A 14,335-nucleotide genomic window follows, 5' to 3' on the forward strand; every position below is an offset into this window, starting at 1 on the left:
ACATATTCAGTCTCCACTAGAAAAGGAGTTGAGTGAGCAGACACTGTACTCAGATTCAGAGAGCTAGGAACAGCACAAGGACACCAGCAGAGGCACAGCTCCCCAGAGGGGTCTGCCCCCCTTCCCTTGCCCCGCTTCCCCCTCCTCCCCCCACACTGCCTAGGTCCCTCCCTGTGTCTGTCTCTCTCACACGCACACCCTATACTCCCTATACTCCCGTGCAACCAGGAAGAGAGGCTCTGACAACAGGAAGTCAGGGGGTACATCCTGAGGCCCCCAAGAACTTCCTGGCACTGACCTTAGTGACAAAGGCAATGCAATTTTTGGGTGGGGGCGGTGGCACAGTGTAGACTGTCACACAAGGAAGACACCTCATGGCAGAATAATAATAATTATTATAATAACAGTATCATACATCCAGGACAAACCCAGCTGCCCCAAGCCAACTGCACAGTCCAAGTCTCTGGGTAGAGGGAGGGGCTGCCTGCCTGCACCCCAAGGCCTTACTCAGACCAACTACTGGAAGAAGGGCCAGCCCCTCCTCCTGCTCCCTGCTGAGGCCTGGCACGCGGTAGGGATGCTGGCACTGCCAATGCCGCCCCTCTGCACTGGGCACATCTGCACTGGGGGCTAGGCCCACCTCCCCCTGGTGGCCTGGCAGCGAGGGATGGATGAGCAAGCCTGTTAAGGGACCAAGTGGTGGCAGCTGTGGGGTGTCATTCCTCTGAGTCTCCTCTCTACCCCTCCCACCTCTTCCTGCGGGCCTGCCCGTGGCAGGAAGGGGCCAGGGACACTCATGGCACAGACAGGGCATGCAGAGCGGGCCCATGGCATGCTTGGCCCGCCAGGTGCCATGCAGCCAGCCTGGACTGTTGGGTAGCTGTCAGAGGGCAGAGTGGACAGTGGAGTCTGAGGCGCTCCCCTTGGGCTGGGCTGCTGATTCCACTTGTGGTGGAGGCTGCTGGGAGTTGGGTCCTTGGGCAGGCAGCTGCAGAAATTCTGGAAGCACTAGGTCTTCTTTGCGCAGAAGGCCCCTCTGGTCATGGGCTCCACAGCTCTGCACTCGGTTCAGCAGCTCCACCAGGCCTGGGGGTGGTGGCAGAGTCAAGGGACCCATGGGTGCAGACCTACTTATGCTGGCCCACCACAGACCCGCTGTCCTTACTATGGCCATAGCCTCCCTAAACCCAGCACTAATGCTCCCTTCCTGCCCCCATCCTGGCCCTTCTGGTCCCTCAATCCCAGGGGACCCTGTTCCAACCCAGTGACATCCAGGCCCCTGCCTCAGCTCAAGGCTCTCTGAGACCACCCTTCCTCAATGGTCCTCAACCATTCTGGTTCCTGCTGCTGCTACTGCTAAGTCGCTTCAGTCATGTCCGACTCTGTGAGATCCCACAGATGGCAGCCCACCAGGCTCCTCTGTCCCTGGGATTTTCCAGGCAAGAATACTGGAGTGGTTTGCCATTTCCTTCTCCAATGCATGCATGCATGCTAAGTTGCTTCAGTCATGTCTGACTCTGTGCGACCCCATGGACAGCAGCCCACCAGGCTCCTCTGTCCACGGAATTCTCTAGGCAAGAATACTGGAGTGGGTTGCCATTTTCTTCTCCGATTCTGGTCCCGAGCCACCTCCATTCCCAACGTACCTTCAATGTCACAGGTCTGCCGCTTCCCAATGATACTACTGGGCACTTGGGCCAGCGAGTTCAGGGACGGTGGAGGGAGGTTGGTGGCGTTGTCCTGGATTCTAGGCGGTCCTCCCTGTGAGAATATGAGGTTGGAGACATAACCAGGAGGGGAGACTGATGGGCAAAGGAGGGCACCTAGCCACTGGCTCACCTGGCTGTGGCAGGAGGGTATGTCGCCAACCTCAGAGATCTTCACACCTGCAGCAGAGAGCGCCACCACTCCTGTTTGCCTTCTGCCTGGACCCCCTTCCTCTTGGGCCAGAGGTATTCTGGGGGATCAAGCCATGGGGCCAACACCCCTTACCTGGGAGAGTGTCCAAAACCAATCTCTGGGAGGCCACCGAACTCACTAGTTTCTCCAGATCCAGCGGCTGCTTCTCGCCTGGCTGAAGGCACAGGTCAGTAGCCCGCGGGACAGGCAGCCCTCCCCGCTGCGCCCCGGTCCCTCGGCCCCGCGGCTTACCAGGCGTAATGCCACCTGCTGCGGGCTCAGGCCGTGCTTTGTCAGGATGGGCTGCAGCGCCTCCTGCAGCCGCTTGGTGGGCTTGGCCGAGATCCGCACCAGGCGCTCCAGCGCCGACACCTCGAGCCTGCGCGGGACCCTAGCGCTGCGGAAGGGTGGAGAGCCCGCCGCGCCTCTCCCCCAACCCACCAGCGACTGGCCCGAGAAGGGGTGGAGCCTGAACTGGGGCAGTGGGACCGATGGGAGGTGGGGCCTTAGCCTAGTGGGCGGGGTTAGTACAAGGGCCGGACTTGGAAGGACAACAGCAGCCCGAATCCCAGTGAGTGCTGGAACCCTAGGCTAAGGTGTGATTCACCACTTACTCGAGGGTGATTCTGTTCTCCAGCCGCACTTCCTGGTCTGCCAGCACGGTGCAGTCCTGATCCAGGACTAGGGCCTTCTGGAGACGCAGAAGGGCAGAGTCTCAGAATTCCTTCTCCTTCCCCCTCCTCCCATCCCAGGTCATCCTCACGTGTCCTTCCATGACCACTATGGAGGCTCCCTAAGGGTCAGAGGGAAGGGCTGATGGTTGGGTGAGACATAAAGATGCGGACAGAGTAAGAGGCCAGGCTGGATCAGAGCCTAGAATGGCCCAGACCAGGGAGAAGGGTGGCAAGAATGTTGGAAAGACTTGAAAAAGGAGCAGAGTTATAGGAAACATGGAGGTGAGGTAAGCAGGAAATAGTAATGGGGCTGCTTGGTTAAAAGGGCCAGTTTAAGGGCTAAAAGAAACTACCTCTTCCTGAGCCAGGTGAGGATCTGCCCCCCTGGACAGCTGCCCTTTGTCCCCCAGGCATGTGAAACTTAATCAGGCCAGCTGGACGCATTTCCTCCCTCCCCACCCACCTTTGGTCAGCCACCCAGGCCTTGTCCTTATTCTTTTACACTTGCCCACTTCTCTCTATTCCCACCTACTAAGGACACTTCTTGTTTCCTCACTGCAAAAAAAAGGAGCTCTTCCCTCCAAGACACCTGTGAGGCCAGAAGGATGTGAAGTATCTTACACAGTGCCTGACACACAGTAGGTACATAAAAGTAGTGATAGTGATCACCACCCGGCGACCTGCCCCAGCCGAGGGCTGGGAGGCAGCCTCTCCCAGGGAACATGCCTGGGCTGTCTGCAGGGACAGGAGGAGTGTGGGTGGGGAAGTTATATTTAGCAGACATGAGAACCCATCTGGGTTGTAGAGGCTGCCTGGGTGGCCAAGAGAATGGGCAGAGTTTCTCCCACTGTGGCCCTCACACTCCTGTGCTCCAGGCCTCTGAAGGTGCCCAGCACTTCTTAGGTCCCCCTCTGCCTGAATGTCCTCCTCCAACAACTCTGCCAGGCTAACTCATCCTCATCAACCACCACCTGTTCCCTGAAGCCTCCTGGGACCACCCAGAAATGTCTATCTTGCCCCAAAAACCCTGGAGGGTCAACTCCTCCTCCCTGATCACATTCTGCCTGGCTCACCTCCAGCCTTTGGACCTGGAGGACACTGGGTCCCTCTGCTCACTCACCTAGCAGCGCCTTAGGATTGTCTACTGGGTGAATGATATTCTGACAGTTCTCCCTGGGATATAGCATCCTTCCTTTAGATTCCCCCTTACTGGATGGTTTAATTAAGTTTAAAGCTATGCTAGTTTGTACGTAAAGGAAAATTTTTCATAGGCTGGATGAAGTTGGGCTTTCCTGGAGGGAGTGAGGGGTCTCCAAATGGCCATTTCAGGAATGGGCAGTCTGAAGTCTGGGGGTGACAGGGAAAAACCCAGCTCCAGCAATGGAGTCTCTTTATATCACATTCATATCACAGTCTCTGGATATGAATGAAGCTGGACACCAGAATGGGAATGGGATGGGGACAGGACTTTTGTGGGGTAAGAGTAGATATCTGAATTTGAGTGAGGAATTGGTGCTGGATTGATTTGAAGTTGGGCATGGGGCTGAAGGTTGTAGCGAGGGCTGGAGTCAGGAAGGGGGTAGGAATGGGGGATGGGGTTAAAGTTAGAGATGGAAATAGTGTTAGGGTCACGGCTGAGCAGAGATAGGAATGGGGGGGGAGTGATTCAGGATCAGGAAGGGATTTAGAGTTGGAGACCAGGCCAGGTTCACACCTGCTCAAATCCCACCAGGTAGACCTTGATGTCAGGTAGAGAGAGGCCTCGTTTTTCACAGATGCCTGCCAGCATGTCACGGATGGTGAGGCCGGGTCGGGCCAGGGCCAAGGAGGCTGTGCCATCAGGCAGGTATACGCAGCAGTACTTCCCTGGTCGGCTTTCATTCTCACCTTCTGAGCTCCCAAGGCTCTTCCGGTGGCTCTGATCCAGAACAGATGTCGAGTGAAGTGATGTGTATACATGCAAGGACCCAAAGACAGGTACACAAGGAAGCTCACTGGGGCACACACAGGCACACACATGCCCAAGGGCACACTTGCAGGCAGGCAGGATACATCCTCCTATGGGAATACATGTATTCACCCAAGCTTATGGGCACCCCAGGGACCGGTCTACCCACTGACTGCTACACACACGCTCTATACACCTGGTCACCCACACATGCACACACAGGCTGAAGAGTTCACCCATAATATGCATGGGGCCTGAAGCAGTGAGGACAGGAAGAAAGTAAGGAGGCTGAGTTATTGGCCATATGGATCAAGTAGGGGATGAAGTGGGGCTGGTGATGGAGAATGATGGTGGCCACTCAAAGAGGTAAGAGTCAGTGACCTGGGCCCACACTTCGTCTCCCCTAGCAGTTGGCTTACCTCAGATTTGCTGCTGGCAAAGGCAAGGTAGCCCAGGTCCAGACTGGCGGAGGAGTTGAGCGATCCCTGGGACTCACGGCGCAAGGCTGAGTTGGCCGCCCCGCCGGCTAGTTCTAGAGGAAAGGAAGAGTGAGCAGGACGGGCACCCTCTCCTCACCCCTCTGCTGAGGCCTCTCCGCACCCGAGTGGACTCTGCTGGAGCCCTTTTGCAGGGGTCTAACGGGGTTTGGGTTCCGGGAGGCTTCGCTACTGACGGGGGCTTCCCAAACTTCTGGGCTCTAGCGTGGGAACAGAACCACCAGGGGAACGTGGCGGGGTGGGGGATCCACAGGGCCCTGCATTTCGATTTTCACTGACTTAGACTGCCCAGATTCCTGCCCTCGCTATCTCTGCGGCCCGCTTCTGCCCTCACCCCTGCGGAAGGACTTGCGGAGCAGGCGGCCCTCAGCAGGTGGCAGCTGCCCCAGCTCCTCCACGCCCAGCGGCAGCGACTTTCCGGGCTTCAGCTTCGGCTTCTGCAAGACACGCGGAAGGCAGTGGCACTGGGCGGGGCGCCAGTCCGCAGGCCGACCGTGGGCGACCCCCGAAGATCTGCACCGGGACACCTCCCCCCAGAACCCAGCGTGCGCACCTTTCTCGTGGTGTCGGGGCTGCCAGGGTGCCAGGAGCCAGGTTCCCGCAGGGGGCGACCCTCGGCCTCCGCCAGGAGGCACTCGCGGTACAGAGGGGATTTGACGAAGCGCGCATAGCTGTCGAACTTCATCAAGTTGAAGATCTGCGGAGGCGGCGCCGGGCGGTGAGCTGCGGAGAGCGCTCAGCGAACCGCCGGGAGCGCTCAGCGAGCCGCCAAGGTTCCAGACTCGGCCCTGGGGCTTGGGTGCATCCCCAACTTAGGGGGCGAGCCCCGAGCCCCTCCTTGCCCCAGGCGCCGCCCCCCAGCCCCTGCTTCACAGTAGACGCTCGTCTTCCCTCTGACCCGCACCCTGCGGAGTCCCAGCATCCAGATCTGCTCTCTTCCCCACCCCCACCATCTCTGCCGCTCAGGCTCCGCCCCTGGATCTGGCCCCGCCTCTGCCCCGCCCAGCTCCCTTCAGAGGAGACGCCCTTTACCCCAGGCCCCGCCCCCTGGGACAGCTCACCTGAAGCTGCTGGGCCCGGAACATGTCCGGTCGCGGCTCTGCCAGCACTTCCTCGCCGAGCCAGGCCTGCCTGTCGATGTTCACGGGGCTCAGCGCCTGGCTGGACAGGAACTCCTGGTATATGTTACGGGCCTCCTGAGCTAACTGGGGCAGGGACGGACAGGAGAGGGTCAGGGGCATGGTTCAGGGACTGGTCCCATCTCTCGCAGCCTCAGCTCCCCCTTCACCCGACCTGCTGGGTGTCGCTGGCCGGGATCTGCTGGAAGCGCTCGCAGGCCTTCCAGAAAGTCACATTCTCAGCACTGAACTCCTTCTTCAGGAACTCCTGGGGATGGGGAGGAGGAGGCAGGTGGAGACCCAGAGACCTAGTCAGGGGATGTGGTCAAAGAAATTGGGATAGAAAGAGGTCCCAGAGGCTAAGCCAGACAGACAGATGGGATCAGATCTGGAGGCACAGAGAGGAACAAAAGAGGCGGAGAGAAGGAAACTTCCCAGTTGGGAGAAGAGAAATGAGTGCCAAGAAAGGCTGGATGAGGAAGCCGACAGAGGAGTTCAGATCTGGCCAGCCTGAAACTCCAGCCGTACCCTCTCCCATGCCCCTCCACCCTTCCCCCCGTGGTGGCCACTGCCATCCGCCCTCCCTGTCCCACCCCAGGGCTTACAGTGAAGTAAGCCAGGCCCAGTGGGTCCTGCAGCAGCCGCTCGAAGGACAGGCCCCAGCTGGCCACAGGCTGCTCCTCGGTGGGGAAGGGGCTGCTGGGGCCACTGGGGAGGCTGTGGATGCTGAGGGAGCTGCCTCGGCCCTCGCCCTGGCCCTGGGGCCCCGTCGTGCTGCTCAGCTCTGCAGGGGGATGGACAAGTGCAGGTGAGCCTTGCGGCCTTCCCCAGCCCCTGGCCCAATCCCATCTCAGGTACTTTCCCTGGAAAGACAGCAAATGGCAGGGGTATCCCCACCCTTTCTCCACATACACCCCCCTCAATCCCCACCCCAACTCCAGCCAGGCTTTCTCTATACACTTTGTCACTTACCTCCGTCGGAGACAGCCAGAACCTACAAGAAACCCAAGGCAGAAAGTCAGAGTAGAGCCCCGGGTGGATTCTCAAGGGACAGTTTGAGGCCCAGCCCCTGGGACCAGAGCTGTGTTCTCATCTGCCTGGAGGGCCACGCTGGGCATCCTCAACCGGGTCACTGCTTACTCAGGGTTTTGCTCAGGCTGCCCTGGGCTCCCCTTTCATCATGTGCCAACCACCTTGTGCGCTAAGACTTATGCCAGGTACCCTCCAGTCACTCCTGGTTGACCCCTAGCTCTCACTGGGTGAGCCTGGGTGTTGAGCATGGTGGGTAGGAGCATAAAGTTTGAATCTTGTTTCTGTTACTTACTAGCTGTGTGACTTTGGGCAAGTTACTTGTTTGCCTCCATCTGTAATTGAGGGGGGATGATAATAATAGTGACTTACTTCCTGTGCCTGCCCTGAGGGTCAAATCAGCTTAATATATTTCCAGCATCTACAACAGGGGCCAGCATGTGGCAAGTGATATATCAATGTTTGCTGTTTTCTTTGAGAAAACTGATGATCTCCTTATTGTAACTGTTTCTTCTTGGAAACTCCCTACCTTGGGCAGGGCATGGGGTTCTATTTTATAGTAGAGAGCAGTGGTTCTCCAATTTTAGTGTGCATTAGAATGGTGGAGGGGCACCTCTGGAGCGTCAGGCTCTCCATTTCTAACAAACTCCCAGGCAGTGTTGATGAGGCTGGTTACAAATCTCACCGGGAGTAGCTGCAGAGGTCAGTCCCATCCTCTGTGCCCCTCCCTCACTCCCCACCCTGGGTGCCCAATTCTGACTTCTCTGGGAATCCCAACCATTAGTGAAACAGAAAAACCCTCCTTTCAAAATGACTCTTGCAGTGGTTTCCCTTGGTCTTCCTACCTTCCTAGCAGCTCCTCCAGCTTCCTCATTATCTATACATGCAAGGCGGCCTTTACCCTTCTCTGACTCTGTTCTGGGCCCTTTCTCCCTCCCACATCTCCCCAGCTTCAAACACACATATAGCCAACTTCCTGCTGACATCTCCACCTAAATGCCCCATAAGCCCTTCCAGCTCAGCCAGTCCCAAATGGAAGCCACTTCCTGCCGCCACCAACTCAGGGCAGGGAACCAGCTTCTCTGCGTCTGGTTTTCTTCCCATCACCAGGGTTTGACTGATCCCCGTTTCCTTCCTCCCTCAGCCCCGCTACATTTTCACCAGGTCCTGTCACAGGAGCTTCCACTTCCTGTCCCTTCCCTCCATCCCAACTGGAAACACGTCTGCAGATATCTCCTCCCCAGGAAGCCTCACCCTGCCCTCCTGGCTGGAATATCCCTTTCTGTCCCCCACTTCCACCTGGGAGCACCCGGGTCACACATCTGTGGGCCAGAGCTGGCCTGCAAACAGGTAGGATGTTATGAATATCAGAATATATATTTTTTTAATTTAAAAGGGGTTTCCCACATTTAAAAGTCAGGCATTTTACATGAAACCCTGTTTCTGCCCCAGCTACCCTGAGCTTCTTCCCAGCATGGCAACCCTGGCTGTTCCTGAGCAACAACTGATTCACACTCTCCTCAGAGGACTCTGGGGCCAGTTTGATGCATTTCTATTACTTACGGAAGCAGGTCCCAGACAACCTGAGTTCAAATGTGTGCTCTGTGACCCTGGACAGGACACTTCACCTCTCTGTGCCTTACAGTCTCCCCCTGTGCATGCTAAATTGCTTCAGTCATGTCCAACTCTGTGCAACCCCATGGACTGTAGCCTGCCAGGCTCCTCTGTCCATAGGACTCTCCAGGCAAGAATACTGGGGTGGGTTATCATGCCCTCCTCCAGGGGATCTTCCCGACCCAGGGATTGAACCCTCATGTCTTATATCTCCTGTGGGGCAGGCAGGTTCTTTACCACTAGTGCCATCAGATGGGGCAAATAATGGTCCTGACTTCAAAGGCTTGCTGTAATTAAAGAAATTAAATATACATAGAACTCAGAGCACCACCTGGCTTGTGGTAAATATTCAAGGAACATAACTATTGTTGTTGTTGCACTAGTATTGGTGTCTGACCCTGCTTCAGCTTTCAGCTTTGCCAAGCCCTGCTGTAGAGGGAAAAGCACAGCTACTGGGTCCATTGGACCCGGATTCAAATCCTAGCCCTGTCCTCTTCTAGTTTTACCACCTTGGCCCCTCCCTGAGCCTGTCTCCAAGCTGGAGTGTGGGGATAAGACGTTGATAAGGAGGAAGGAAAGCTTGTGCAGAGGGAAGCTGGGTGTGGAACCAAGCCATGGGCCCTCGCCTGGCCACCCCAGCCCTCGCCCAGCTGCCTCTGCACTCTCCCATCTGACAGCTTCATCAGAACTCTCCCCTGGGGCTGCGGGACAAACTCCTGGGGTGTGTGAAGGGGACAAGAAGCTCAAGATTCCTTCCAGCTGTTTTTTCCCTTTCCTGGCAGCTGCCCTCATGGGCAGGGCTTCCCAGGTGGCACCAGTGGTAAAGAAATCGCCTACCAATGCAGGGAGACCTAAGAGACATGGGTTCAATCGCTGGGTGGGGAAGATCCCCTGGAGGAGAGCATAGCAACCCACTCCAGTATTCTTGCCTGGAGAATCCCATAGACAGAGGAGCCTGGCGGGCTACAGTCCATAGGATAGCAAAGAGTCAGACCCAACTGAAATGACTTAGCCCAGACTCGTGCCTTCGTGGACACCTGCCTGCCCTGAGTTCTTCCTCCCCAGGCTGCTCTGTGGCTGTTTCCAGCCTTGGTCACCAGGTCGGGTCTCCAGGAACCATCCTGACTTTCCCCTCTTCATCCACAGTGGCCATCTGGACCTCCCTCCTCCCGCCCCCAACACCCACCGGCCTCTGTCTGGCCCACCCTCCAACCTGGACTCAGCCTCTCCCTTGCTCAGTGCTCTCCACTGCACTCTTCCCTGGTTGGGGGGGGGCGGGGTGGTGGAATTGCAGGATGCTCATGGGCAAGCCGGGTCCCCAGAGAAGGCAGAGGGACCTGAGCTGGCTTACACTTGTGTTTTGTTTTGTTCTTTACATCTTGTTGGATGGATTGTGTCTTTAGATGGGGCTGGCTCCCAGGTCCTCTTCTGGTCCCACTCCATCTGGGAGGCAGAGCAGTTGCTGGGTTACAGCTGAAGCTCTGCCCGGGTCTGACTAATGAACCTCTTCAGCCTCCCCCATGGCCTCCCCCTCACCTCCACCCTCTGCTTTATCAGACTTTTATTTTCCCCACACCTCTTCACACTCCTGCTTCCTGCTTTGCTGTTTCCTCTGCCTGGTATCTGCTCCTGTTCCCGCTGCCCTACCGCTCTCCAGTCTCTGCCTGCTGACATCGGTTATCCCTAAACACCAGCTGCCCTGATCCCCTGTCCATTGCACGCTGCCCGTTTATGTCTGGACCTCTCCCCTTCCATCCTGTAGCTCCTGGAAGGCAGGCCTGTACTACAGCAGAGAATTGGCCTGAACTCCCTCCATAGGGAGCACTATCCCAAGTGCCCCCGAGCAGCCATGGGGGCCCACATAGCCCTCCTCTGCCCTCGCAGGAGGCACTGGCACCCCTCCATCAGGGATGCTGTGGCCCCAGACCCCCCATCTCTGTTCTTCCTGGCCTTCTCTTGCCCCAGTAGATGTTAACCCGTAGAGCTGGGGCTGAGACAGGAGGTGGCAGGGAGTGGGGAGGGAGTCCAATTCCAGATCCACCATTCCAGAGGGCATGGTGGGCCTCAGTTTCCCCCTGGGTAGTCTGGGGCTCAGCGTTCGCATCCTCCAGGGTTGCCAGGAAGGGATGTGGTGGGTGTGCAGTGAGGAGAGTGGCTGCTGCTGCAACTCAGGGCTCTGACCTGTCCAGGCTCCTGGGCCTGGGGAAGTTGTGCTGAGCCAGGCTGCCCTTGCCCCACCCTGGCCTGCCTGGGGAGAAGTGGCGAGTGAATGGGAGAAAAGGGGAAGAAGGGATGAGGAAGGGTGTGGTGGCCAGCGGCGTCCCTGACCCATGCTGTGGCCTCAGTTTGCCATAGTTTTTTCCTTGGAAATGGGCGCTGGGGGAGTTGCTGGTGTCTGAGAATACCCAGGTGAGAGTGGCCCAATGTTTGCTGTGCTCTCTCCGACAGCAGCGGCACACAGCCGTGTTCCCCCTCCATCCTCACCTGGGGTGGCAGGTAATTATGGCTTCCGTTTTACAGATGAAACCCAAAGAAACTACACAGCTAGGGAGCGCCTGAGTTGAAATTAGGGCCCCAGTGTGCCTGCCTCGGGAGCCTGAGGTCTCTCCTCCATAAAGTTTCCTCCCTGGATGCACAAAGATGTACCAGGGAGATGAGAAGCCCAGGGCCTCTCAGACCCTGGGGCGTAGTTGGGCAAGGTTGATTGGGGTAAAGAGCTCAGGGCCTCCTGGATGAACTCTGCCCTCTGGAGGGGGTCAGACTTCAAAAGGAAGGCTGATTCACTGAGCAACTTCTGAACCAGGCCCTCTATACCATCATCTCATTTCATCCTGGCTTGGGGTGATTAGGCCCCAAGATCCTCTCTGGGAAGACCCACGGCTGCCCAGCTCTGCAGCCTGAGTCAGCCCTGTGGAGCGGACCCCTAGCCCTGAGCTGGATTCCAAGGTGCAGTGGGCTCTGCCTTGCAGGTCTTCCCCAGCAGAAAGACTAACTGGGTGCCCTGAGAGTGACAAGACTCAGTAACTTCAGGCTTTAGGCTCACCAGCCCTCAGGCCCTGTCCCTGTGCCCACATCCTGTTTCCCCGAGTCTAGGCATTTCCCCAAGCTACTTCCCGCTCTGGCTGGCACATCCTTTCGGGACACCTTCCACACCAACAATGCATGAAGCGACTGGAGAAGTTGGTTCTCCCTCCCAGGCCCTCCTCGAGCTTCCTGTCGTCCTGACCCATGCTCTTACCCAAGCCTGCATCTTATCCAGCATTTGTGCTTGTGCCTGCTGTGCTTTGCCAGACCAGGAGCTGTCCGAAGGCAGGGGCTCGGGCAATGGGCCTGGGTCCTGATGCCTGGGACAGGGCCAGCACTGAGCAGGCCCAAAGGGGGGGTTGTGGAATGAATGTGTGAGTGAACAAATGAAGCGGCAGCTGGGACTGTGTGAAGGCCTGTCTGGGAGGGGGCTGGGAGCCATCTCTAAGTGACAGGTTGCATTGCAACCGCCTGACAAGCTGAGTGGCAGAAAGATGAGGCTGACAACTGAAGCTGCCTCAGCAGGGAATGACAGGTGGGGGTGGCGGCAGGGGGAGGTAGGGGCGGACCGAGCCAGGCAATTCTGGGAGGCGGAGGAGTCTTGGCATCGAGTCAGATCGGCCAGGTTCACAGGCAGGTCCCTCTCCCTGCCAGCTGCCCTTAGCACGTCCTGTCCTCCTCTGAACCTCCCTCAGGAAGTAACTCATGGAAGGAGGCTGACAGCTGGACCACATCTGTGGATATCTGAATCTGATGCCTGCCTATCCCTCTCCATTTCAGCTGAGCATGGCTGCAGAAGCCTGCCTGAGGGCCAGTGAGTGGCTGATCTATGACCCTCGGGATGCCAAGAGGTAGCACAGAGAGTCAGGATGGAGTTGGGGAAGGGCAAAGATAAATCTAAGTGTGAAAGTTTCTGAGAAGAGCTGGGGTGTCCATGGACTTAAAGAAGCTATGTGTTGACAAGCGATGGGCAGAAGCTGGGTGTCTCAGCCCCCCGGCTGCCCTGCAATTCTGGGCACTGCTCAGAAGCATCAAGTCGGCTACCTCTGGGGTGGGTGTGGGAGTGGGCATGTTCCTCCTTGGCATGGACGCCCTGGGAGGCATGAGCCAAGTCCCATGCCTCCAGGGCGTGTGAGGCCCCTGCATGCTCAAACTTTCAAAGTTAGGTTGATGGTCGATAGTAAGGTGGGGGACTGGGCCAGCCTGGAAGGGTTTGCTTCTCCCTGCCCAACAAAGAGATGCTAGAGGAAGAGGTATGGAGACAGGTCTTGGGTATTAGCAGGAGGAGTAGGGGTGGGGAGTGGCTCAGCTTCTTGGTGAGGCAGGAGATCCTTGAAGAGGGGCTGAGAATGAGGCGGGGGGGCATTGGGCTGACATTTAATGGAGACTCCCCAGTGGATCAAGGACCTCAGATTCATTATTCCACTTAATCATCTCAAGTGGAGGAAACCGAGGGTCAGTCCCTAGTCAAGGACATCAGAACTGAGATGAGAACCCAGGTTTCTGTGGACAGTACTAGGCTGGGTCTGGGTCAGAGACTAGGACACTGTCTGGACTTTTTGGAGTTTTTAGGAGGAGCTGGGTCTCTGCCAAGTGGGCCGGTGTCCAGGGGAAGAGACGAGAAGCCCAGCACAGCCTGTCCCATCTGCTGAATGAATAAAGAAGCCGCGTCTCCAGGGGCATCTCTAACCTGGACACCAAGCCACCAGAGGATTTAAGGGGTGGGGCAGCGGCAACAGCCAGGGCCATCCCAGGGCTCAGCTCCCCCAACCCTTCCTAGCAGCCCAGGAACAGAACAGAGAGGAGCTGTAGGGACCTAGCCTGATCCTGCTGACCCACCCCAGGCTGCCCAAGGACTTCTAGCTGTGACAGGAAGCCCCTGGAGCAGGTTTTGGTGCAGGGTGGTGACCCCATCGGATCTGCCCCTCACCTGATCATGGGCATCAAGATACCAGGTGAGGGAGGGGGCTGAGGCTAAGTGAGGTATGGGGTTCAGGGCCTTGTGGGGGTATACAGGGTGCAAAGGGCATGCCAAGTCTGCCTGTGCCCCTAGGAGGCGGCAGCCCCAGATGGTACATAAGGAGCAGGTGAGAGAGCAGTGGGGACTGGGCCAGAAGTTAATGGCCATTCTCCTGTGGTCTCATCCCCAAGGTGGCCCCAGGTCCCCATCAGAGCCATCTGGAAGGTCCTGGGGTGAGGGCACTAGGTTCCACCACCTGCTGCTGTCTGTCCACAACTTCTCTAGCCCAGCCCTGCCGGGTGTGCCTGTTGGGCTCCACCCTGGGTGTGCCTACCCCCTCCCTGTGGGCCTGGCCCGGAACCCGCACTCACCATGCGTCCGTTGGGGACACCCAGGTGCTTGGGCTTCCCTGGCATGCCGCTGCTCTTCACGGGTCCCCGCCGCGGGGGGCGCCCACCATGGGGACTGCGGGCAGCTCCGGCCAGAGCTTGCACGATGACGGGCAGATGACAGAGAGAACCCAGGTCTGCTCCTGCGGGTCCTCACATCCTGAAACACCAGCTCACTACCTC

General features: G+C 57.6%; 1 protein-coding gene across 1 annotated transcript; it reads right to left on the reverse strand.

Moving 5' to 3' along the window:
• Positions 1 to 375: 375 nt before the first annotated feature.
• On the reverse strand, positions 376 to 14,335 carry RGS14 (regulator of G protein signaling 14). The gene is made up of 15 exons (XM_055431042.2): positions 14,135 to 14,335; positions 7,109 to 7,130; positions 6,742 to 6,920; positions 6,312 to 6,404; positions 6,080 to 6,223; positions 5,572 to 5,715; positions 5,353 to 5,455; positions 4,941 to 5,053; positions 4,288 to 4,491; positions 2,514 to 2,590; positions 2,152 to 2,278; positions 1,993 to 2,074; positions 1,840 to 1,886; positions 1,647 to 1,761; positions 376 to 1,086 (listed from the first exon to the last, which is right to left on the reverse strand). Exons 1-15 carry the CDS (start codon positions 14,177 to 14,179, stop codon positions 884 to 886), a joined length of 1,698 nt encoding a protein of 565 aa, XP_055287017.2. The 5' UTR covers positions 14,180 to 14,335; the 3' UTR covers positions 376 to 883.

Source organism: Moschus berezovskii, chromosome 8, assembly GCF_049115385.1.
Source record: "Moschus berezovskii isolate FMDL1 chromosome 8, NW_MosBer_1.0, whole genome shotgun sequence".
Classification (NCBI taxonomy): domain Eukaryota; kingdom Metazoa; phylum Chordata; class Mammalia; order Artiodactyla; family Moschidae; genus Moschus; species Moschus berezovskii.